The following is a 24,868-nucleotide window of genomic DNA, read 5'->3' on the forward strand; positions in this document are numbered from 1 at the left end:
TCACTGCAAGCCACAGAACAGCAGGATCTTTATTTCTGATGAACCAGTTTTATAAGGGTGGGGAGGGGGGGGGGAAAGAAGGCTTATAAATAAAGCCATTTGAGAGCAGGAAAAACGAACACCATGGCTCTGGTGTGCCTGGAATTTGCGGTTGAGTAATCCTTTCCTGTTTCTTTTTTGGGTTGTTTTTCATCTTTCAGAACAGTGCCTGAAGCAGGTCCACCATGCCGTTAGTAACGAGGAACATTGAGCCAAGGCACCTGTGCCGTCAGACGTTGCCTAGCGTTCAAAGCGAGCTGGAATGCATGACCAACATCACCCTGGCAAATGTCATTCGACAGCTGGGCAGCCTGAGTGAGTACCATGGCGAGCCTGCGCGTTGCCCTCAGGAGTCGCTAGTGCTCTTTATTTAGCTCCTTTCTACTCTCGTGTTCCTATTTCTCCCCCATCTGCCTTCCCTGGGTAATGCTAAAATGTTTTCCTAAAGAAATCTGATGCTAATTTCATATCCCTGGTCCCACTGCCTTCCTATCGAAGAGAAAATGGGGGGGGGGGGGTGTGTGTGTATGTGTGTGTCTGTGTATGTGTGTGTCTGTGCGTGTGTGAGAGGCTGCAGCGAAACTGCAGATGGAAGGATGGAGCACAACTCAGGCTTGTAAAATGGGAGGCTCTCCCAGCAGCCAGGATCTTGTGTCAGAGAATGTGCCTGTAATTGCACGCGCTACTAAATGGAGCTTGACTGGGTTGAATCTACAGTGTGTCAGTAGCCTTCTTTTTAATGAAAGGTAATTAAAGCACACACGCAGGAGCCGCCTGTTTGCCCCTGCTGTTTGTGGCGTTGCGAGACCCAAAGTGTCCTCCCCCCGCCCCCTCTTGAGCCCAGCGTTGCCTCTGGAGTATTGGGGGTTCGGGGCTGCTCGCTCAAATGGCAGCCTGAGCTGTAGCAATGCCCAGCTCAGCTCTCCAGTGGGCTGACCAGTAGCCGTGTAAAGGCTGGAGGGAAAACGGGCGCCTACGCGCCGCGGGAGAACCGAGGAGTTAATTGCGGTCTCTCCGGGATGACTCCTTACTCTGCTCAAACGCTCTGCGTTCTGATTAGCCACCTTTGCCCTTGAAGCAAGACTTCGATAATCAAATTAATATATTGTTTGGCTTCTCCGTGGTGTCTGCAAGCGCTCCTGCTTGCTCTGCGAAGCAGTCCCCTGGTCGTCCGCCGTAGCGTGAAGGTGGCAGGGAAAGTTTGGGTGCAGTCTCATTCCAGCAGCAAAAAACCATGGCTGTCGCTAAAAATCTGGGCCTGTGTTTGCTGCCAGTCGGTATCACATTCTGTTGGGTTGTAGAAATGTCACTGCACGGGCAAGACCAGTCTCTCTGCTCGCGTTCAACTGGCCCTTGTTGTTCGTTTGTTAGGTCTGGTGGCCAAGATGGTTGTGGAGTGTGAGTAAAATCCGTCTCGTGCATGTGAAATGATGAGGAAGGAGGCAGTAAAGCTGTGCAGATCTCAGCTGCAGAGGAAGCTAATCCCAGTCCAAAGGCATGCAGTGGGTTAGTGTGACAGAGCCGTGGTGAGATCCTTCGGGTTTAGACCTTCTCTGCGCAGCTCAAATATTCAAAGCTTCTCTGCTTCTGCCTCGTCGGAGAGGGTGAAGCGCTGGAAGCCAAATTGCAGCTTCTTTCTCGGGAAGGCACCCTGGGAGCCTGGCTGGGCGATGTGGGGAGGGAGGTGCGTGCTGCTGGACCAATCGCAGATACCTCGAGGAGTGCGCTGGAGGGAAAACTCGGGAGAGGTGACTCTTGCTGACACTTGCGTGCTTGGCTGTGGACGAGGGGAGCCAGGCAGGTGGGGAGGAAATGCTGAGCACCGTCTCTTCCCCGCTTCCCTAGGGTCAGCAGTATTTTAAATGAAGCAGTATTTAGCCGAACTGCTACAGAATGCTCGCACCCAGATGACCAAACTCCTGCCCCCCCGTCTCTTTTCTCTCCTGACTTCTGAAAAATAAACCCGCTCCTTCCTCGTACGTTGAATATTACAGGAACGTAAAGCAGGTTCAGTAGGCTGTGACAGCCCTGTCAAGTGAATAATCAGCCATGCCTAGTGCACCACAGTCTCTTTACAAAGATGCAAACATAAATCTTGTCAAACTTTCATATTCCAGTGAGTTTACCCTTCGTTACTATCACAGCTGGTAGCACTTTGTATAAGTCGACTGCACGTTTCTGTGTGATTTTACAGAATCCACAAGCTAAAGATGGAAAGACCTATTAAATCATGCCGTCTGTCTTCCTGCCAGTGCATGACAAAGATAATTCTGATTGTAAGCTGCACTTTTGCAGTCAAAGTAACTAAACCAAAAAATTAATCTTTGCCTCGCCCCATCTAAAAGTGTACATGAAACACAGAACGGTGTGCGAGATGCTGGGTGATAACTCTGTACAGGTGCATTTACACAGGCAAGGGAAGACAGACCATCCCTTCTTCTCGCTCCAGGGTCGAGAGCAGTATACACAATGCTCTTTATATATTTTTTTTTTATGCTTGAAACATTCTACTCAGCATGGCCAACCAAAGATTTTATTTTTTCCCTAGTGCTTGTTGCAGTTGCTTGTGAAATTCAGAAATTATTTTTCATTCTCATTGAAGTAGAAACCAAATTAAAGCTTTTCTTTTTCGGACTGTGGCTGGAAAGTGTCAGATTATCCCATAGATAAACGTTTGCCCTCAAACAGGAGAGCCTGGTCTTGTGGTGATGTTGAACATGGAGAGTGCTTCATGAAACCTGGCTACAGCAAGAGCGACCTGGCCCTTGGGCCTCCAGAAACAAAATCCCTCTCATGAGTTTGAGGAAAGCTGGTTGGGCTTGTTGAAGTATGTGGAGTCTGTATCGCCTAGGAGAGTGGAAGGAGGAGGTCAGATGAAGTTAACTTCCAGCATTTGTTTTCTACAAACACTTCAAGCTGGCCTTGCCTCCGAAAGGGGTGGAGGAGGTTGATTTTTAACCAGGCTGGTTCCCCGTGCTTGGCAGTGAGAGGAGAACTGCATGGGAGTATGAACAAGTAGCTGATATGTCAGTTTAGATAGCTGGAAGTATTTGTGCAGCTGGGCTTTGGGGGATGCCCTCGCATTGCCTTGTGGAAAGGGCGCTTGTCTTTCTGATGTGACTCACTGCAGACAACCAGATTTTCCAAAATTGCTGTTAAACTTAGGCTTCCAACTGGTTATCCTTTCCTGAATGTCGGAGAGGATCTTTAGGAGTAACAGATTCCAGAACAAACTGTTGACCATATGATGATGCACTTCAAAACCCAGACTGCTTATTGGGAGCAGCCTTGTACTCAACAGCCGTGGCTGGAAATGTTTCCCATCAGTGGGAACTCCATGGGCCTGTGTCTGCTGTCGGTGCCAAGTCTGTTCTGATCAGCGTTGTCCTCAGCGTGGGGAGGGCTCCCTGTCTTGGGTTATGCCTGAGAGCAGAACAAAAAAGACAGTACTCGTCCTAAGTTCTTGGGTTTCTTCCAGTTCTCCCATCTCTGTCTACCTGTGGTCATCTCTCGTGGCACGCGTAGGTTTTAAACTCTTAAGGACAGGGGACATCTTTTGGTGAGGCTTGCGAGTGGTGCAGCGAGCTCCCGATCCAAGCCCCTAGGCGCTCTCGCCGTCCAAACGATGGATGGTGTTTGTCATAGCAGCCCACTGGGCAATCCAGGCTGTTACAGAGAGAATATCCCCGTTTTGAGAAGTTCCCCTTTGGTTTTGATTTAGAATCAACGTGAATGCATCAATTTTTCAGACACTGCCACCTGAAGGAACAGAAGGGTCAGTGCTTTCGTCGGTGGTTACAGCTCAGGCTTTAGGATCAAGGGCTGGGTCTGCTCTCTTAATTCCAGAGTACTTTGAGCTTGTAAATATGTGCCAGTTATCCCGGAGGCAGGCCTGCTGGAGACTGGGAGCCTTTGAGATTCTCCAGAGCAATAAAAATCTAACCGTATTTGCTTGTCTAATAAACAGAGCAGCAGAGAACCTTAAAGGACCTGCAGACCCATCCAGATCCAGACCAGTACAGTGTTGTCAGCCCTCTTTATTTCGTTACTTTAATAATGGCTCGAAAGTATGTCTCGATTGTTTCTTTATTGCTTGAAGATCCCTTGGAAATGTCAGGTTTTGGTGGAACGGAGTGTTTTCTTCCTGGATGTTAAACTCGACCCTGACAAACTTGAAAAGAGGCATGGTTCGTTCGTTCTTTCTTCGAGAAAACAAGCTGGGAGACTGCATGTGGTCTGATGGTAATGTGGACACTTTAATATTCCAGGTAAATTCGCAGAAGACATATTTGGAGAGTTGTTTACTCAAGCCAACACCTTTGCCTCTCGGATGAGCATTGTAGTCGAGAGAGTCGACCGCTTGCAAGTCAAAGTCACTCAGCTGGATCCCAAAGAGGAAGAAGGTAATGGAGCGGAGCTCAGCCCTCGCAGACCAAGCGTGGTCAAGTTTCTCATTGAGTCAGCGTGGTTGGTTCACGGCCGTCAAGCGAGCGTGACGCTGCGGTGGGTGTTGGAAGGTCTTCTCTTGGACTAAGAGGGACCGTTTCCTCCCCTCCTGGAAAAGCGCAGCGCTGCTCACGTGGCTCACCTTTCTGTCTGAGTCTGGATGGGCTTGTCTCCGTGTGCAGACTCAGCAGTTTGGTGGCGGTGCCGTTCTGGAGTCTTCGTCGCCGGGGTTCAAAACCACATCGGCAGCTCTCAAGAGAGCCGTGTCTATACAGCAGCAGATCTTGGCACGGCGCGATCGGAGATTTGCTGGATTTCCCAGGAGATCTGTGGGAAAAGGAACCTGACCTTAAGAAGTGCTAAGCATGCCAAGAATTCCAACTGAAATCAGATGTTCGCTGCTTGATCTTCAGTGTCATTGGCCTGGGTCAAGCTGTTCTTCACTTGCTCTCTCCTCTTTCTTACAGTCTCCCTGCAAGGCATTAACACCAGGAAGGCCTTCAAAAGCTCCACTACTCAGGACCAAAAGCTCTTCGACAGAGATTCTCTCCCCGTGCCTGTCCTTGAAACCTATAGGACCTGCAATACTCCTCCACCTCTCAACATCCTCTCGCCTTACAGGTATGGCTGCAATACCTTCCTGGCCCCTTGCTCCCTTGCAGGGAGGTCCTCTTGCTCCCAACGTGCCGAGGAGGCCGTTTCCCCATCCCGTGCTGTATTGAAGTAGCAGTTTCCAGTGGGAAATTTCAGTTGCTAGACTGAGATCCACCAGGAAATCTCCATTCTCTGGATTAGGTGAAACTTTGCTTTTGGGGCTGTACAAATGAGCGTAGCTAGAAAATTATATATTTGGTTACCTGCTGTCACTTTTGTGACTGCCTTGGGGCAAGGCTTGGCTAGCACTGCATCAACATGCTAGGTGTTGTGCAGATGATGCATTTTTCTTGTGCTTCTCCGTAGCCCCGTGGCTCCTTTCCAGAAAGCCGCAGTGCAAACTGCAGAGCATACATCTGTAAATGGCTCTCACCCAGGTGGGTGCAGCAGCCTCCTGTAGATCTGGAGATGCTTTCAGTGGCCTTCTGTGCCTGGTCTGAGACATCTGATGTGACCCGTGCTGGCTGTGTAACCCGTTCTCCTGAGCAGCCCTGCTCTGATTTCATCTTGTAGGTAGTAGAAGTAAAGGGGGTCAGAATACAGAGACTTAGCCCACATCCATAAATATCTTTTGAACAGGTAAAAAGTAATTACAGATAGCTGGAGGCAGCTGTCTTCTGCCAGACGCGGCTGCACTGCAAAGTAGGAGGAGAGTATGTGTCTGTGTGCTCGCTCATGAGTTTCAAGGACGCTGCTGGTCTGATTTAGGGTTCCTGAGCTGGAGAAGGAGGGTGGTTTGTTTTTTTTTTTTTCACACCAAAACTACAGCACAAACAAGTGGGAGTTGAAGTGAGAGACCTGCTGCTCTCTTGGTGATTGTTCGGAGCAGTGGAGCACTTCAGGTGCTGAGTAATGGAGAGTGTGTGTGAGGGCAAAAGGGATGGCAAGCGGGAGAGCCAGGACAAGTGAGACTGTGGGTCTGCTGCCTGTGCTGAAATGGAGGACAGAGGTGAGAGCAGCATGTTTGACCTTCTCGCTGCAGACCTTTAAACTGTCGGCTGGGGTTGTGCCTTGTGTTTTCTTCGGGCTTCGGACAAACGTGTGACTTGGGCCTTGTTTGTTTGTGTGGTTTTCCTCCCCCCCCCCCTCCCCTCCCCGTTCTAGGGATGACGGCAAAGAGGCGCTTAAATTCTACACAGATCCTTCGTATTTCTTTGACCTTTGGAAGGAGAAGATGCTCCAGGACACCAAGGATATTATGAAAGAGAAGCGGAAACACAGGGTGAGGAAATGGGAGATCTCTGCCAACAGAGGCATGTCGGGGAAGAACAGGAGGTGGGAAGTGTTAATAAATCTTGGGCTCCAGAATTGCTATCCAGAATGCAGGTTTGCTCTCCCAAACTCTTTAGGGATCAATTCAGTGAAGTTTTTAATCTGGCTTGCTCTCATCCTTGTTAATTAAAAAAAAGCAAACAAACAAACAAAGACCCGCAACAAAGATACCCTTAATCTATTTTTTCCAAATACCACCAGCTTCGTGTGGTTATAATGGCTTGATTTGTAGTCCTCAAGCATCGTGCCGGTGCAGTCAGCAGGGGGGAGAAAGTTGTGTCAGGGTCTCTTCTGCACTTCTGGTGTTGCAGAGGGGTCTGTTCAGTGTCGAAACGGCGCAAATCCCGCTGCCCCAGCACCGCAGCGTGTCGAGCAGTGTAGTAAATTCTACTGTGGAAGAATAACAAAAGGAGAAAACCGTCCCTTCAGGAGTGCAACACCAGGCCCTAATGTTAAATTAGGGGCAAACAGGAGGCTTAACAAAACTGTTTAAGCTGAAAATGCCAGGTAGAGTTCCTGGTTTGGTTGCCTGGGGATTTGGACTCATGTTTACCAACGCTGAAACTTACACCATAAAAGATTCAGCTGGAGCGTAGTTTATTCAGCTTTTGAGCACCCAGAGTATTAAATACCAAAACAATTCATGATTTTTTCAATCAAAATAACAAAGGGCGTGTTAGAATACAGAGAGCGAGGCTAGCTAAAGCCCAGTTCTTTGTGGGCAGGTGTCCATATTGCACCCCAAAGCACTTAATACCAGCGAGGTGATGGTGAGATTTGGCAGTCTTGACACAGAGGCCAAAAACTGAATTGATGTGGGAAACTGAGCTTTCGCTCTGCCCTCCGGGCGGCCATGCCAGGGAGTAACAATGGCATCGTGTCTGGGCTGCGCTGGGGAAATCTGATGTTGTCTCTTTTTTTTATTTTTTTTTTAATGCTGTCTGTGCTCCACCTTCTTTGTATGGGAGGTCGTTGGAGCTTGCAGCCATCAGGAAAGTAAATTAAAAATCCCAACCATCTTTTGAGAATATGTCTTCTTGAAACTGCTGCAGGTCTGTTCTAGTGAGTTTAAAGCAAAATAAGGTTTCTGTTTGGTTCCTCCTTCCTTAGAAAGAGAAAAAGGAGAATCCGAACCGAGGAAACGTGAACCCGCGGAAAATCAAAACGCGGAAAGAAGAGTGGGAGAAGCTGAAAATGGGACAAGAATTTGTCGAGTCAAAGGACAAACACGGTCCTGCTGGGTAAGCAAGTCTGGGGCTCTCTGTTGAGCTCCCCAGCGAGGGGGAGCGGGCGGGCGGTGTTGATTGTAATGCAGTTCACCCTGCTCTGCAGCTTCTCCGGTTCTGCTGCGCGGCGCGGATCGATACTGCCACTAATCAGATCCTCCCAAGTAAATCCGTCTGCTGATTTAGAATTTGCTAAATAAATCAGGGAGCTACACGGTTTGAACAAGGTGGCAGGAACAGCTTCGGCAGCGAGTCTGCTCTCAGCTGCCTGGCTTGTGGGCACGGAAGTGTTGAGAGCGCCTTGGCTCCCTACCCCGTCACGATGCCCTTCCCGTCACGCCCAGCCTCTGGGCCTTACGCTGAGGAGCGGGGTGGCACCTCGGTGGGATTGTGGGATTGCTTTGTTCCAGTTCACAAACGGCTCTTCACACCCTAAAGTTGAAGCGGGGGCTGTCCCCGGCCAAGTATTTCAAGCTGCAGATCTCTCTTTAGCACTTCTGGCTTGGGAATTCGTTTAACTTTTGACACCAGCGAGGCTGGAAGCAGCCCGAATTCCCCACAATGCACTTCTCGCTTCCTCGCTCCTCGCAGCTTCCTTTCATATAAGAAAAATCTCTCTTTAAATCACACTCTCCAGCTAAAAATAAAACTTGCTTTTAGTTTAATAGGAGAACAGGTTTGGTTTCTAGCAGAGGAATCGAGCAGCACAACAGCACCATTTTCTTGCTCCTCTGTTTTCTCATGTAAGTGTGTTCGTGCATTTCAATTCGCTTGAGGGCCAGAGCCCCCAAGAACGGGGTGGTTCCACCATCCCACAGTGAAATGAGCTCATTGAAAGTTGACTGTGAGGGTGGTCTCTTCCTTCAGTGCTATTTCAGCGTTGGATACTTGCTTTTAATGGCATTGCTGTTTCTTGGGTTCTTTTTGATAGTCTAGTCCCAAGCTTATTTTTTGGTATCTTTACCTCTTCTTTTTTTTTGCCACTGACGATACCCGATGTACCTGGGAGTCCTTCAAGTCCAGCCTGGTCAAAGCACACTCTCATGAATGTGTTTTCTATAATCAAACCTTAAGAAACCTGGGTTTTATTTTGGTGTTTTCTTGTTCACTGACATATATACTCGTGCTCTTCTTGTGTGTGGTAGCAATAAACAAACACAGGAGCATCTGGGCAAATTCTAGCCAAGAATTACGCAGCACAAACTAATACAGCTAGATGTGATTCTTCATACAGGATGCTTTGAGAAACAAAGAGCTTTTTTCTTTCTTCTTCTTTTTTTCATGTCGCTTTAAGGTTTTGTTTTCCATGTCCTATTGTGGTGGTTGATAAGGTCCTGGCTAAAGGCAGGTCCCGCTGTGCTGGGAAAAGCCACTCCTGCTAGAAAACCTCCTTCCTAAATCTTCCAGGTTGCTCCATCCCCGCGGTTAACATGGCCGCCGTTCGGCGGTGGAACTGCTGCACGGTCGTTCCTAAATTATGGGAACTTCAGCTGGAGCATCATCTGGCTCATATAAGAGGATAAAGGATTGTATTTTAATACACTATATAATGCTGGTTTAAAGGTTTGTTCTGTGGGGTTTTTTAAACGCACAATAGCTGACAGTCCACAAGAATGTTCAACAAACTCACAGGTTCCTCTGGTTTGTTTGGTGGGAGCAGAGGGAAACACAGCTCTGTAGATCAGGATGACTCCTAAATGACTCCTTCCTACTTTTCCTATAAATGAACTATCAAATTGTGTGTACTGCCTACAGTTACAACAAACACATGCTTCCAGGAGGCAAAGCTGTTGTGAGCGAGGGGGGAAAAATGAGCTTTAGAGATTGCCTTGAGCTCTTTAAATAAATTGCTTGCCTTGCTTTCGCTCAGGTACCCCTCCAACATGGTGTATCAGAACGGCAGCATCGGTTCCAACGAAAGCATGGACGTGAACTGCTACCCGCCACCGCCGCAGACTGACTCTATTGTGCCACCACCTCCTTCGTTCCCAGATGACAGCCTGCCTCCACCCCCGGTGGAATTTAGGTAAGCCTACGGGATCCCTTCTGTCACCAAGGAGTAGTAGGTGGTGTAAAAGGATGACATGAGACAGGCTGAGAGAGTTCAGCATAACTTCCTAACGGGTGTTGTATGGGAACCAGAATGCTCCTGTCTGGAGGGGAAGCGCAACCGCAGGCAGGGGCAGAGGCGCGGGCAGCGCAGCTCTCCAGAAATCCCAACCGCCGCCGTTGTTCCCACGTGGAAGGGGACGGTAGGCTTGGGCAAGGGCTGGAGCAGGCTTGTTTCACTGTCTGAACGAGTCAATGGTCTGGCTCCGTGGCATGGGTTTTCCCCTGCAGTTGTTCCAGAGTGTGTGTGTCCCTGACGGAGCTTTGCCAAGAGCGGCTGCTTTGGCCTCTTGGTTTTTTTGTCACCGCTTGCCCCAACTCTCTTTGACAAATGCACGATGTGGGCGCTGAAGATGTAGATGTAGTTAAATTTAAAGGGCTTGAGCACACCAGCTGACTCCTTCCCGGAGACTTCAGTGCGAGTTCGGGGCAACTGCTTTGTGTCAGACAAAATGGTGACTTCCAGCCACCTCTAGAAATGAGAATTAGGTCCAGCAGTAGCTCAAGACACAAAGGGTGAAACGAGCTTTTTTTTTTTTAAATCAGTGTCAAAAGTAACAGGAGGAAGTACGTCTGATAGACAGGACTGCCTTAGCTTGTCTCCATCTTATCCAAAGGCAGCAGTGCTGCAGAAAAGGCTCTTCTGATGTGTCAAAAAGACCAAGCGCTCCACTCTGCAGCGTGTTCCTCTAGGGCAGAGCAGAAACGAGCTCTCAGATGAAGCTTACGCCGCCGTATGCGGTTGCTTAGATCTCTGCCCAGCCGCAGCCATCTCCCCTCTCTGGTTTTGTTTTGGTGGCTGTTTTTCAAGAACCCTGGGAGTTAGGTTTGATCTCCAGTAGTCTGTCTTGGATCAGCACTGTGCGCTGTTAAAAACTGTGACTTTTTTGTGGAAAATGTACCTTATTTTTGTGTTTTACCTTGGAAGGAGATGTCAGTTTGGGGCTTCCTTTACACGTGCGTAGGATATTACGGCATCTTATGGGCAGCAGCGTTCTCTGGTATAACACAGCTTCCATAAATGGGAGGTTCAGTCACTCAGGAATCGGTGTTTTCCTTAAGAGCACGTTGGGTTTCCATGTCTTCCTCCTCACTCCCCACGGCGAGCTGTGAGACGTGGCTGCTGCCCTCCAGCTCCGAGCCCTGGAATCCGGTGAAGAGATCTGTTCCTAGCAGATGTTCAGAGCATGTGCTGCCCTGGCCCACCCACCGGTCCTTGGGCGATCCATCGCGGTGGACGTCGCCGCTTGGCGTGTCACAAGGCTGACCTCAGCGTGGAGGGGGTAGGGGCTTGCGTTGCTGCAGGAGCTCTTAAGCCAGGAGGCTGCTCTGAGCTCAGACGCGACGCCTGGCCTCGGGCGGAGAGGTGAGGGGGCTCGTGGTCCTTGTCAGCCTGGGAGATGGGACGGATGATAGCCTTTCTGCCAGTCCCCAGAAGCTTTCCTTTGTTCTGGTGGTGTAGGCCAAAAGAAACACTGCGAAGGAACTAAAAGCAAGGGGTGAGGTCTCATGGAAACACCAGTTAAAGCTAGAACTTAGATTTTAATTTTTTTTTTGTCTGGACTTCAACAAACACACGTGATTCGCGTTAAGATTGAGATTGTACGGTCTATTCTGGCCTCGTGGCCAGTAGCCTTATTTCTCTCTCTCTCTCTCTCTCCCCTTCTGTTGCAACAGCTATCCTGTAGACAACCAAAGAGGTTCTGGTTCTGGAGGGACCAAACGATCCAGCCTGGTTAGCCCCAGTCACCCGCCACCAGCTCCTCCCATCGGATCCCCCTCCGCAGCCAGGCCGGGCTTTGCTCCCCCTCCGGCGCCACCTCCACCACCACCGCTACCACTGGGAATGGGAAACACCCCCCCTCCACCACCTCCCGTGGGCTTCCCATCCCCGGCAACCCCACCACCACCCTCACCCCCTTCTTTCCCTCCTCACCCCGAGTTTGCTGCCCCGCCGCCACCCCCCCCGCCTCCAGCAGTCGAATATGCCAGCGTGCTCCCACCTCCGCTGCCGCAGCCGGGCGGTGGGAATGTGCCGCCTCCCCCTCCACCACCGCCGCCTCCTGGCCCACCACCTCTGTCTTCCAGTGGCCTGGATGGTCCCCCACCCCCTCCTCCACCCTCAGACACCTCTGCCCCCAAGCCCAAGTCATCCTTGCCTGCGGTTAGCGATGCCAGGAGTGATCTGCTTTCAGCTATTCGTCAAGGTAAGGTTTTGTTTCAATACCGGCTTTCTCCTTTTGCCCCTGGAAAAACCTCCCAGGATCCAAGCGCGAGCGCTTGGGAGCCATCTCGTGAGCAGCGCTGCGACTGTCTCGCTGCTCGAGACCTGTCCCTTGTCCCTCCTGGTCTGCCCACCCCGATGACACCCTCGCGAGGTTTTATGCCTGCGCCTTTGGAGGCGGCGGTGCCGGAATTGGCGCGGTCCGAGTTTGCGAGTGGATCGAACAGCAGTGGTGTTAACCCCTCGGAGGGGCACAGAAACGATTCGCTTCCCATTCCGCCTGCCCACCCAGCCTGTCTTGGCTGTCACTCACCATCAGCGTTATCCCACAGCGTGTCCAACGCTTACTGGCAGAGGACAGGCTGCCTTGCTCAAAGGATTGTGTCAAAGGGATGGCTGCTTTGGAGATGGCAGTGTGACCAAAGCCTTTGCCTGATCCCCTCCGTTGCCTCCTTCCCAACAGGCTTCCAGCTCCGCAAGGTGGAGGAGCAGCGGGAGCAGGAGAAGCGGGACGTTGTGGGCAACGATGTGGCGACGATCCTGTCACGCCGCATCGCCGTGGAGTACAGCGACTCCGAGGACGACTCTTCGGAGTTCGATGAGGACGAATGGTCGGATTAACCACGGTCCCGTCCCCCTTCTTCCCCTTCTCTCCTGGGTTAACTCCTTCTGAAAGAATCAGGTGGCCAAACCTTCCACCACTTCCTTTTTCATCCCGTAACCAAAGATGTGCCAAGGGTTTTCAGACAAACCAGCCGCATATCTCCCCCTTCTCCCTCCCCCTCCGGCTTGGGCAGGACTTTGTGCTCTGCCTTTCCAAAAGGTCTCCTCACGGCCACCGAGGATGCGGTGTTGGGATTTAGCTGGAGGGGGTGTAACGGTTGCTTATTTAAGAGAGCTAAACCTCCAGATTCTCGATGCCACCGGGCAGAGCACACAGAAACCCTCCGTCCTGAGGGATTTTTAAAGTAAAGATGGATGATCCTGCTGCGGCCGCGTGGCCTTTCAGATGAAGGACATTTTCAGCTAGTTTTCTCATTGCAACAGCAGACAGTTGATCTGATGGCTCTTCCTTTCCAGTGAATACTGGTAGTGCTGCAAGAAAATGGGCTTTAAATGTCAGTTCTCTGCTGCATCCCACTGTCAAATAATCAGGTTTTGGCAATAGTGCACAATTCTTTCCCCTCTGACCCCCTAGTATTATTTCCAGACTGCCCTGCGTGGGGTGCGCTTCCTGGCTCGAGGGCTGTGGAGAGCGTCGGGTGCAATGGGAGGGAGGGAGGATTTTTTTTATTTTTTATTTTTTTAATTTTAAAAGCTGCCTTTACCTTCCTCCAATCTCCTGGACTGCTTCGCCAAGTCTGCCAAAGGAGACATGGACAAAGGGATGCGAAACCCCGGGCAAAAGGGTGGCTGGGCTTCCCGCTTCTGCCAGCGCAGAGCCACTGCCCCCCTGAGCCACGTCTGTGTGGTCAGCGCTGAGCGGTGGTTTGGCTGATTTCTCCCGTTCATGCTGAGAGTATGTTTAAAAAAGAGAAGAAAAAGAAAAAAAAAAGAAAAAAAAGAAAAAAAAAAAGTGCCTAGAACAGGGAGATGACGTGGGGAGGGGTTCTCCGAACACCAGGCACTTTGATCTTCCTTGGCCCGGTCGGGGCGGTGCTGCAGTCCGTTTGAAGAGGTGCTTTTGCTCGCGGGGGTGACCGTGCTTTTTACACAGGGACTCGAGTAGCAGCGAACGCTGGTATTACCTTTGCTTCCTCCTCCCTTCCCCCGAAAGGAGGGGAGTTTGTGTGCCTAAAATCATCTAGTGTGCGAACCGAGTTGCCCGTCGGTTACATCAGACCTAACCTAGTTTCCCAGATTTTTGTTATTATAATTCATTAGTTAATTTTAAGAAAATGTTTCTTCTCCTCGCTAACCCTGTGAAATCCCAGGCTGCTCACTACAGATACAGTACTGGCAGGAGGAGAAAATGGCAAACTTGAACTAGCTGACCTAGGTTTTATTGCTGGTTTATATTCCCTTACGTAGAATATAAGCGTTATCTTGGAAATCTAGACACAAAACACCCCCGATGCTACAGATGGGCTTCTGGTATTTTAATTTGGGCGTGACTCTCTCAGTCAGGGTCATGCAAGAAGGCAGTTGCAAAGCCTTGTGGAGATCCTGGGTCCAGCTGTTGGGGGGTGGGACCAGCTGCAACGTCCTGTTAAGACCAACTCCCCAACCTCTTTGCCTTTCCTCTTGTAAAGTATTTTGCCAGCCTGTGCCTGTTGTCTCTTCTCTGCCTTGCCTTGTATCATGATGTTGCTGATTCCCTGCGACGCCAGGCCCAGCCCGAGGCTGCCAGGTTGCTGAAAATCCTTCTTGGGGTTTGATGGATGGCTTCGGTTTGTGCCGTTTGAGTTCTTCCTCATTCCTCGTGTGTGTGTGTGTGTGTGCGCGTTTTTACTCTGTGGCAGAGCAGATGACGGCCCGGAGGATGGGCTTTTCTGGGGTGAGGATCAAGCTGAGATGCAGGGCGACCCCGAGAGATTTACTGGCCCGCTACACCATCAGATTTTGTCTGCGAATCGGCTGCTAGGCAGGATGCAAAGAGCGTAGATGGTGAGGCATCCCGACGGGCTGGGAACATCTGAGGCGCGCTAGTTCCAGGTTCTGGAAGAGGGAACAAACCCCTCGAGTGCCAGTGAGCCATCGTGCAGTGGAGGGACTTGGAAATGCAAACTGATTATGGCTGCGAGCTGGGTAAGGGGGGTTAGAGGAGACTCGCTGCCTCTTGTTCTTCTGCTCTTTCTGCGAGCGTCCTCCTCGGGCTTCTCTCGGAGACAGGTTCCTGGGGAAAATGGACCTTTCAGCTAACCCGAGCTGACAGCGTTCTCACACAGGGAAGCGAGGAGCTCGCAAATGCCAAACCTGGGTTAATTTTCAATTGCCTGAACTAAAAACTTCCCCCCCCCCCGGTGTTGGGAAAGGGGGAGCGAGCTCTTCCCCCCTCCCCGTCGCGTGAAATCCGCCCAAGTGCCATATTCCCCGTGACCCAGCTGGATGGTCTGCCAGGCCGGGCCGTGCCTCGGGGGGACACGGGTCGCCCCCGCGCGCCGCCTGTTGCACAAGGGCTGCAGTGTGGGCGATCCGGCATGGCGGCGGGTGGAGTCGGCTTCTCCTCCCGGCTGCCTCGCCTGCTCGCAAGGCCCTCCTGGCAGCGGGAGGGACGCTGCTTTGTCCGTGCAAGCCTGCTGTAACCACCCTCGGCTTCCAAACTCCCTTCCCGAGGTGAGAATCAAAACTGCTGGATCCCAAACAGAAGGGTTTGGGGCAGGTAGGGAAGGTTAGTTGAGAGTTGGGTTGGTTTGTTTGTTTTTTTTTTTTTTTAATGACTTTTTTTTTAAGCCTTCTTTTGATTGCAAAAAAGAAGCGGTTATGAGATTCCTGAGAAACAACTGGTGTAAAGTGACCGGCTTTGAGTATCGTTGCAAAATCGCAGAGCGCTGGGCCACCAAGTAAGCTTAATATTTCTTAAACCAGTAGGGGAAGAGGAGAGGTGCCAAAAACAACCTTTGCAAGACAGAGCAGCTGCGCTGTCCCTGCAGGGCTGCCGCCCCGTGCGGACCGAGGGCCTGCGCCGGCCTCCCCTGCCATCTTTGTCGTTCCGTCTTCGCTCCTTCCTCCCCTTTCCCCACCAGCAAGGCTGGGCTGAGCGGCACGGCGGGCGAACCTCACCTCGAGCATTTCAGAAAGCCAAAAGCGAGAGCCTGGCAGCTGGGGTTACCTCCCTGCTCTGGAGCCCACCCCCCCACCCCTCCCTTTTTCCATTTCAGCCCGACCCGGGTCCGTACGGAGCCGCAGAGCCCGAGCAGCCGTTGTGCCCGTTGGCTCGGGGCGTGCGAGTTCGGGCAGGCCACCGCCGCCTTCCCCTCGCCGCCGCCGCGCTCCTGGTTAAACATTCTCCCGGTGTCCTCGCCCGCAGTGCTTGGCTGCTGCTCCCGGCAGCCTCTCCCCCGCCACCCCCCTTCCCACGCTGGCGGGGAAAGCCTCGTCCCGGCTCCCCGGGCTCAGCCTGGAGCCTCATCCGCAGTCGGTGACCTTCACTGCTTTCTCCTCGCTTTATCAGACCCAAAGCACCGGGCCACACCGAGGGGAAGGGGCTCCTGGAGGTCCCAGAGGGCCGAGAGACTGTGTGGAGCATCGTTTCAGGGAAAGGATATATATTATTATTATTACTATTTTTTTAGTCCGTGAACTTATTTAACGTGGCTCTTTGGAAAGGACCTGCCCTTGACAGGCGCTGGCAGATGCAGCTGCCCCGGGTCAGGTTGCGTTGCTGTTGGATTTCGGGGCAGGGCAGGGCAGGGGGGGCTTTCTTCTCTTTTCAAACAAAGCCTTGAAGTGGGAAGTGGATCCGATTTGTTTTTATTACTGTATTAACGTTCATTTTAATTCATTTCAGAAACTAACCCGTTTTTTTTTTTTCTTCCTGATTAGAATGTCCTAGAATTAGACGAGCTGTAACCCTCCTGAAGTGCCTTATTTTCCTACATGATATAAATATATTTATAAGAGTAATTATTCCACTTGCATCTTAGGGGTTTATTGCTGAGCAGAAGATACGGTGGGAGGAGAGATGGGAAGTGCCCTGGAAGGACCCAGCCAGGCCAGGGGTTGGAAGGGCGATGTTTGACAGATACTCTCAGGGTGCAAGAGGGTTCCTCACTTCAGACCAAAGGGGTTTCAGCAATGAAACTCTGCTTAGAAAGAAAACACCACCACCACAACCCAACCTCATGAGCAAAACACTGTAGGTTGGTTTGGTTTTCTGACCCCTGTACAACAAACACTTGATGGCCGGGCTCTGCCGCCTGGCGTGGAGCTGGCGCTGCCGAGGGAGCGGCGCCTGGTCCGTGCCGTACCTGTGCCACGTCTGTCTGCGCCGGTCCCCCTCGGCTGCTGTGTAAGCCAGGCTTTCCTGCTGCCTTTTTGGGGTGGTTTTGTTGGGTTTTTTTTTCCTTATAATCAGCTCAGTAACCCCTGGATCAAGATCCCAACTGCAAATTGTTTTTGTAATGTACATGTAAAAAAAAAAAAAAAGAAAAAAGAAAAGAAAAAAATAATTTTTTTGATCCTTTTTTTAAAAATTGTAAACTTGATAAAACCTTTCTATCCAAGCCCTGCCTGCGTGTGTTACTCCGGGCACGGGGGGGGGGAGCTGCGCCGTGGCCCTGCGGCACGCGGAAAGCGGGCGAAGTCGCACCGCCGCGGCTTCTGGCGGTGCCTTCGCCCCCCTAGGAGGGCGGGGAGGGGGCGAGCGCCTCGTGCCTGGACAACACGTGTCCCCTAGCGCCCCTGGCGAGGCCGCCTGGGCTGCGATTTGGGGAGCCTGGCACCCCTCGACGGGCCGTCGGGCCCGCGTCCTGTCCGCAGGTGCCTGGGCTTGAGGGACGGAGGGAGCCAGCGGGTCCCACGCCGTCCTGCCGCCGCCACCCGCGCGGCAGCCGTGCCAAGGCGGGTTGCGGCTCTCGCTGGCGGTGGTTCGTGCCGCCTGCGGTGGGTAACGGCGCCAAGGAAGCTCTCCAGGAGGAGCCACCAGCCTCCCGCGTGTGCTCCCTGCCATACGAAATGAGCCCCTGCTCCATCTTGCAAGAGCGGAGCCGCCGCAGCTGGGGTGGGAGGGGGCTGCTGGTGCTTTTTTTTGCCTTTTTTTTTTTTTCTTTTTTTTTTTTTTTTCTCTTTTTGCCTCCATTTCAGCTGCTCAAGGTCCCTTCTGCCGTTCATCTGCCCGGCCCCAGCCGCAGCGGCGATGGCTCCTGGCCCGGTGTTCAGGTGCCTCGTCTGGGCTCCGTACGTGAGCCCGTCGCCTGGGTGGATTTTTTTTTTTCCTTGCCGGTCGGTGGAGAGCAACAAAAGGGTCTGTCCCTGCTGCTCCTCGTCCCTGCTTTCACCGCGAGCTTTGCTCTGCCAAATTCCCTTGGCTTCTAGGAGACACCCGTGCGCTCGCTCGGCAGCGCTGTGCCTTTCTTGGCTGACAATGGTCCCTGGCTGCAAAACCTCATTAGATTAATTGGCCTTGCCAGCTTCTGAACAAGCAAGCCCTTTAGTCGTGCTGGGGCGCGGAGGGCAGGGGAAGGAGGGATCTGTTGGGCTTCCACGCTCCCCGGCGCTGCGTGTCCCAGCTCTTGGCTCCATCTCAAAGCCGAGAGGAGCAGCCGGTGCCCCCTGGCTCCCTTGGCCGTGGCCAGGGCTGACTTGGTGCCTCTGCCTTTTTTTTTTTTTTAGGAGGGACACACGTAGCCCTGTGCTTTTGGGCTACCAGCCCTTGAAAGTCACCTTTGGGAACCAGAGGGGTGAGTGTCGCGCTGGTTTACCCCCCCTAAAAACCAGCTGCTTGCTGCTCCCCAGCCCGGGGTTTAGCTCAGCGCAGGGAGGAAAAGCCCAGCAGCGAGATGAATCATGTGCCGACGCTTTCGGAGCCCGAGCCCCTTCCATGAGCAGCACTTTCCTACGGAGGAGCTGCTGCTGCAGCTGGGGGAGAGTCTCTTGGGTTCTGGCCGTGGCCCCAGCCTCCGCCGCGTTTGCCCGTCTGTCTCCTCCGTGGGGCTCTGCACCAGCTCGCAGCTGGCCGGGCTCCGGCTTCACAGGAGCCCCCTGTCTCCAAAGACCTATTTAATTTTCTCCTTCAAGGTGGTGTTAGCAACACCCAGAAGATGCTGCCGTGGACGAGTGGGCTGCGTGTCCTTTCCACCACTGACGTCAGCTTCTCTCCCTTAATTCCCCCTCTGGGACCAAAGCGAGTGCAGGCGCTGCCAGCTCCGATCAGCGTTAACAGCCTGCTCTCCCAGTGTGTGGCAGCGCTCTGCCGTGCCAATGTCACCCCCGACTCGCTCTGCCTGCCTTCGCCAAGCATCCACGGGTGGTGGGAGAGCACTACCCTCTTCCAACTCCCCGGGAAGGGCCCGCTGCCAGCAGAGAGTCCCCGTTTCTTGCACGTAGGTGTGCTGAGATGGCAGCTCAGCCCCTGTAGAAATGGCTGACTCCTTCTCTCTCGCTCTCTTTCTGCCTTTTTATTTTTTTTTTCCCTTTTTTTTTTTTTTTTTTTTTCCCCCTTCCCTCCCTCCTCCCTGCCTTTGCTGTTGCCTACGCGGTTGTGTGGGGAAGGCAATCGGCTCCCGTGCTGCGGATGGCTTTATCTGTAACTCTTCCATCTGCTCACAGCAGCTCACAAATAACCACGGGGTGCCAGAGGAATTATGTATTTGGAGCTCAAGTTTCTGCAGTCTGGCAGGGCAGCAAGCTCTGCGCTGGGCTCATCCGCTCCTGCAAAGGCCAGCGCCTGCATGTGGAGGGCTTCAGGCAGCCGGCGCGGAGCTGGGGCTGCGGCCAGGGCCAAAATTACCCTCCCCATCGCCGTCTCCAGGCCAGGGCGAGTTAGACAAAGCCCGAGCGAGCTGCCAACGGGGGAGCAGAGGGTGCTGTCACCCCCGGGTCCCTGCATCCCAGCCAGAGCACCCAAAGGCTGGTGGCGTGAAGCCACCTTCTGCAGCAGATGTTGCTGCAGGAAGAAAAATGGGAGGTTGCTTTCCCCGCCCTGCTTTCCACCGTGCTCTTTGCTGTCTTCCCACCCGGAGCAGCGCTTTCGGCCAGGCTCTCCTTCCCCGGGAAGCGCTGGCTGATGCCTCCCAGAGCCGTGGCTCCGGTGGTGGCCAGGGACGATGGTCCCCAGCCCGAGCTGCACCGGGAAGTGCCTCCCGCTGCCTTCGGCATTTGGTAAAACGCTTACGAGTGAGGCCGCGTTTTCTTCATTTCCTGCCCGCTCCCGCTTCCAAGGAAACAAAATCCCCCAAGCCAGGGCTGAGGTTTCTCATTTAAATGGAACCCAGGCCAACAACCAGAGCTGCTCAGCCTTCCCCAGGGCCCAGTGTTCCCAGCTCACCCGCCTGCCACGGTGCAGCGGGGGACGGCGGGACGCACCCATCATGGGCACCCCGGGGAATCGCTGGGAGCAGAGACCTGTCCCTGGGATGCGGCGTGAGCAATGGGCGGCTCTTGGCTCTGCCCCAGGCGGGGTTCAGGGTGCTGGTGGGAGGTTTTTTGGGGTAGCAGCAACCTCCCTCCATCCTCCCAGCTGGCAAACCTCCTTAGTTTTTGGCACCGGGCGGAGGGAAAGGAGGGCTCTCTTCCAGCAAGGACCAACCCTGGCTTTGCTGTGGTTACTGCCAGCGCTCTTGCCCGGCATCCCCGCTCCCGGCAAGGTGGCAAAGGGCAGGCGCTTGGAGCCATAACCCAGCCCCACTGCTGCCAACAGGACAGGGACTGCCCGCAGCAGAGAAGGGGAGCAAAACCTGCCCGGAGCCCCATGTCCCCACCGCAGCACAGGCAGGGTTTGGAGGCAAGAGGCTGCCTGTGGTTTACAGCATCTGCTGGGAGCCGTGGTGCAGGGCAGGGGCTGCCTGGGGAGGGCTGGGCTCGCCAGATGTGCACAGACAGCTGGGGCGATGGCGTGCCCACGCCTTTATCCCGCTCACAGCCTCTTAGCTCATATTTTTAACCCCAAAGCAGGTCCTTCGGTCCCCCCCGCGAGCCTCTCCTGCACATCAGCAGCGTGGGGGTGGCTGCTCGGCACTCGGGCGCCTTCTTGGATGGATTCGACTATTTTTTTTTTTATACCTTCGCTTTCTGCATCGTTCTCCACCAAAAAAAGGGAGCAGGCTGGGCCCTGCTGGGGGCTGTTTATCTCCCTGCTCCGTCCCCCGAAAGGCCTGGAGCAGCCGGCATTGTCTCCGGATTCACTGGCTGGTGTGCTGGGAGAGGAGCCAGCACCACAGCGGGGTCCCGGCTTCGTCCGTCCTGGTAGGAGGGAATCGGGCACAGGTAGGAGCCGACGGGTGCGTTTCCCAGCTGGGAAGCAGCGCGCAGAGCAGCCACGACGGCCACCGTGGTGTCTGGCGGCAGCAGGGGACGGGGCTGCGAGGGGGTCACGTTCTCAGGGGACCCACGGTGGTGGGGAACAAGGGCTCAGTGCAGCCTCCAGCTCCAAGGGCTCCCCAAATGGCCAGCCATGGGGGGGAGCCGGGCACAGGCAGCCCCTCGGCCTGATGTGGTGCGATGCGGCCAGGTCACGGCGGGTTTGGATGCTGAGCTGTCGCCATGAGCTCACCCCAGTTTTCCTGAGCCCTGTGAATCTCCCACGCCCTGCCCCCAGATGGATTTGGGAAGCCCATCAGCACCGGTGCAGCCCTGCCAGGAGCTGGGGCTGCAGCCCTCTGACCACCATGGTGGGTAGGAGGCCCCAGGGGAGGGGTCCCAGCAGACCTGCACGGTGCTGCCTTTATGCCACCTGCGGCAAACCCCGGCGTGTCACCCTGTCCCCAGGGGAGGTGACGGTGACCCCAGGGAGCAGGAGGCACAGGCTGGACTTGCCCATCGTGGAGAAGCAAAGGGGCTGCGGCTGCTGCCTCTGAGGACATCAGCAGGGGAAGCACAAGGGAGAGAAAAGCTATTTAAGCTGCTGTACAGTGTTGACGTAAGAACAACCAGGTATAAACTGCCCATGAGTAAAGCAGGGCTGGGATTTAGCAGATTTTTCACGGCCAGGGGAGGTGGAGGTGGGCTCAGGAATCATCCCCTGGTTGGGGATCCTCAGCTTGGCCCCGCGGCACCACGGGTGTCTCCAACCCTGAGCTTTGCTCCTTTGCCCCTGGCTCAACCTCAGAGGGGACAACGGGATCCCCAAATTCCCCAACGCCCTCCTCAGCGCTGAGCCCAGCCCCTGAAGAGCAGGAGACTGGTTAGTCTGGGCGTCCTTCAGCCTCTCCCCAGCCCCATCTCCCCTCGACGCTTGCTGCCATAACCCCTTTCCAGCGCTCAGCTCGGCCCAGAAGCAGAAGGAAATGTTTATTTGCTTTGCAATAAACAGCACAGACCCTCCGGGCTGCCACCAGGTCCCCCAGCCCAAGGTGAAGCCGAGCCTCGGGGGGCCGGCACGCATCCTGCGCCACCCGCGCCGCAGCACCCGGCCGGGCTCCGGCTGCTCTTCAGCCCTGGGCTCTGCCACATCCGGCGCGTCTGCGGATGCACAAATGCCTGTAAGAAACCTGCTGCTCCCTGACCGGGGTGGGCAGGGGCACGGGGGGCTCTCGGGGCGCAGAGCCCTGCTACCGGAGGGGATGAGTTGTCCTAATTAGCTTTGCCACCGTTAACCCTGCCTTCCCTGCGACTGGATGCGAACGGCAGCAACGATGGGCATCCCAGACCCTAGTCGAGCTCTCGCAGCGTGATGCAGGGGTCCTGGGCAGAGCCCCGCACCCTCCTGTGCCACCCTTGGCAGGAGAGGGGCTGGGTGCAGGCAGCTGCCCGGGATCTGGCTGGGATGGAGGCAGCGATACCAGCACAAGGCTGGCTGCAGCCCCTCTGCCTGCTGGACCACTGTGAGGATGAGGATGAGGGTGGCCAGGGCCTTCGGTGCTGCTCCCCACCCCCCGGGCCAGCTCCTGCTAACAGGATCTGATGGGTGGGGGAAGTGCTGTCGCTTGGAATTTCTTAACCGGGTGCAGGGAAAGGGAGCAGGGAGAAGGTCCTGCCTGGACTCGGGTGACGGCGCAGGGACCTCAACCTGCCCTACCCTCCTGCGGGTATCCCCATCCCCACCCATCCCCTCCCCAGCATCAAACAGCCGCACCTCGTATCACAAATTACTTTTATTCCCCCCTCCCAACACACAATTCCATGGTTGTAAACAAGAAGCAGCCCCCCACACACACACCCCCCCCAAACCCCAGCTCTGCAGCACCCCACCGAGGGGTCCCCATCCCAAGGGGCCTCTTCGCATCCACAGCCCCCCCCCCCCCCCCCGAAAATGTGCAAATCCCAGTGCAAAGCAAGGCTTTGGTGGGGAGGGAGCCCTGGGTGTCATTGAGGGGGGGAAAGGCAGCACCCAGGGGACCCCGAAGCTGCTGGGTTTTGGGGGTGCGGAGCCTCCGGCAGCACCCTTTGCCCGAAGGCAGCGAGCACTAGAGGGCAGCAAGCCCCAGCGCTGGGAGGGCGGCATTTGACTCATGTTAAATAATAATTTAAAAAATAATAAATAAATGGACGGTGGCTGGGAGAAGGGGGTGGGTTTGAGTCCCTCCTTCTCTGGCAAACGAGTCTTATTCCCCCCCCCCCCGCCCCTTCCCCAAACGTAAAAAATATATTTTAACTATCTGAGGTAAATAACAAGGCTGTAAAAAAAAAAAAAAAAAAAAAAAAAAAGCAAGAAGGGAGTGAACGTTCCCGGTATTGCCCCCCTTTAAAAAAATAAAGCATCATAAATAGTTTTAAAGAAAATATGAGGATCTCCCCCTGCTCTCTCTCTTGCGCACGCACAAATATAGATTATATTATGGATAAAAAATATGTTTTTTCTCTCCTGTAAATTCAAAAAGTGGAAAAATAGAGGAAGAGGTTTTGCCCAAAAGGACGGGGCTGGGAAGAGCTGCTTGCCTCCGAGAGTTCCTCCAATGTGTCTCTGAAAAGAAGAACGAAAAAGGGGGGGAAAAGAAAAAAAGACAAGAAAATCCCCCAACCGCAATCGGTAAGTGAAAGGTGCAGAGAGGCTGGGGGGGGGGGGGGGGGGGGGGGACGTGTCAGACGTCACTGGGGGAGCGGGACCGGAAAGGCATGGTGGAGGAGAAGCACCCGCAGCACACGGTCCACAGCACTTTCTGGATCTCCTGGTTCCTGAAGGCGTAAATGACGGGGTTGATCATGGAGTTGTAGGTGGCGGGGAGGAGGGTGACGTAGGTGTAGAGGGCCGGGTAGCTGTAATCCCCCAGGAGACAGTAAACGGCGAAGGGCAGCCAGCACGAAGCGAAGGTGCCCAGGATGACGGCCAAGGTGGCGATGCCTTTTCGGGTGGTGACGTAGTGGGAACTGGCCAGGAAATGTCTCTGGACGGCGATCTGGTGGGCATGCCGGCAGACGATCTTGCAGATCTGCACGTAGAGCTGGAGCATCACCGCAAAGACCATGAAGAAGGAGACGGAGAGGATGATGAGGTGGTTCTTCGTCAGGGGCTTGACGATGCTGCAGGTGGAGGGCTCCTTCAGGCAGTTCCAGCCCACGGTGGGCAGGAGCCCGTAGCAGATGGAGGCTCCCCAGGTGAGGATCAACATGATGTAAGTCCTGGTGACCGTCCTCTCCGAGTAGTAGGTCAGGGCGTTGTAGAGGGACAGGTAGCGGTCGATGGTGATGGTCAGCAAGCTGCTGACGCTGGCCGTGAAGGAGGTGACCAGGAGCCCCACCGTGAGCAGGCTGACCGCCTCCGACGGGATGAAGTAGACGAAGGCAAAATGCAGGATCAACCCCAAACCGGCCAGCAGGTCGGCCGTGGCCAAGCTGCCGATGAGGAGGAACATAGGAGCCCGGAACGCCGGGGTGTAGAAGATGACCACCACCACGATGGCGTTCTCACAAGCGATAATGGTCCCGGAGATGCAGAGGGCAACGTCCCATGGGTTCAAGGCGAGGGGTTGCACCACAGTCTCCAGGTCCAAGGAGGTGTCGCTGCCGTTCCTGGCCGTGAACCAGCCTTGCTGGCCTTCGCTGGAGTTGGGGGGCTCTTCCTCCATCATGCTGCCGGAGGCTGACCTGCCGCAGCCGAAAGCAAGAGCAGCCCCCTCAGCACCCGCTGCGTGGACCCGCCTGAGCTGTCCCTGTGCCACCCAGCCAGGGACAATCCTGCCTCCCCCCCCTTCCCCCAAAAGTTGTGTCTGGGAGTGGGGGCTGAGCAGCGCATGTTGGGGGGTGCTTGCTCTTTGCTCCGAGGGGATTATTCTGGACAAGGGGGTTTGGGTTTAATTCTTTTGCAAGCAAAGAAAAATAAATATGTGAATAAAAGTGGGGACACACACACACGCACATGACG

At 54.2% G+C, this 24,868-nt stretch overlaps 2 protein-coding genes across 3 annotated transcripts; one reads left to right on the forward strand and one right to left on the reverse strand.

The window, feature by feature from the left end:
* The first annotated feature begins 218 nt into the window (after positions 1–218).
* Positions 219–12,595, forward strand: WASF2 (WASP family member 2). Of its 2 annotated transcripts, XM_086479247.1 has the most exons (9): positions 219–354; positions 4,308–4,442; positions 4,953–5,106; positions 6,244–6,361; positions 7,522–7,652; positions 9,508–9,663; positions 9,701–9,703; positions 11,424–11,953; positions 12,434–12,595. In XM_086479247.1, the coding sequence occupies exons 1-9, from the start codon at positions 225–227 to the stop codon at positions 12,589–12,591; spliced, it is 1,515 nt and encodes a 504-aa protein (XP_086335373.1). In that variant the 5' UTR covers positions 219–224; the 3' UTR covers positions 12,592–12,595. The 2 variants fall into 2 exon arrangements, with proteins under 2 accessions (XP_086335373.1, XP_009956517.2); XM_009958215.2 differs by lacking the exon at positions 9,701–9,703.
* A 10,993-nt stretch (positions 12,596–23,588) lies between these two features.
* On the reverse strand, positions 23,589–24,575 carry GPR3 (G protein-coupled receptor 3). Its single transcript, XM_086479337.1, has one exon. It carries the CDS (start codon positions 24,573–24,575, stop codon positions 23,589–23,591), a length of 987 nt encoding a protein of 328 aa, XP_086335463.1.
* Positions 24,576–24,868: the final 293 nt, after the last annotated feature.

This window comes from Leptosomus discolor, chromosome Z (genome assembly GCF_034619465.1).
Source record: "Leptosomus discolor isolate bLepDis1 chromosome Z, bLepDis1.hap2, whole genome shotgun sequence".
Lineage (NCBI taxonomy): Eukaryota > Metazoa > Chordata > Aves > Leptosomiformes > Leptosomidae > Leptosomus > Leptosomus discolor.

What these genes read in the sequence shown, in the direction of transcription:
- WASF2 (XM_086479247.1), top strand. Translation starts at nt 225, where the DNA reads ATGCCGTTAGTAACGAGGAACATTGAGCCAAGGCACCTGTGCCGTCAG. An exon ending in TCGACAGCTGGGCAGCCTGA is followed by an intron (nt 355 to 4,307) that starts GTGAGTACCATG and finishes TTAATATTCCAG; the next exon opens with GTAAATTCGCAGAAGACATA. An exon ending in GGATCCCAAAGAGGAAGAAG is followed by an intron (nt 4,443 to 4,952) that starts GTAATGGAGCGG and finishes TCTTTCTTACAG; the next exon opens with TCTCCCTGCAAGGCATTAAC.
- GPR3 (XM_086479337.1), bottom strand. Translation starts at nt 24,575, where the DNA reads ATGATGGAGGAAGAGCCCCCCAACTCCAGCGAAGGCCAGCAAGGCTGG.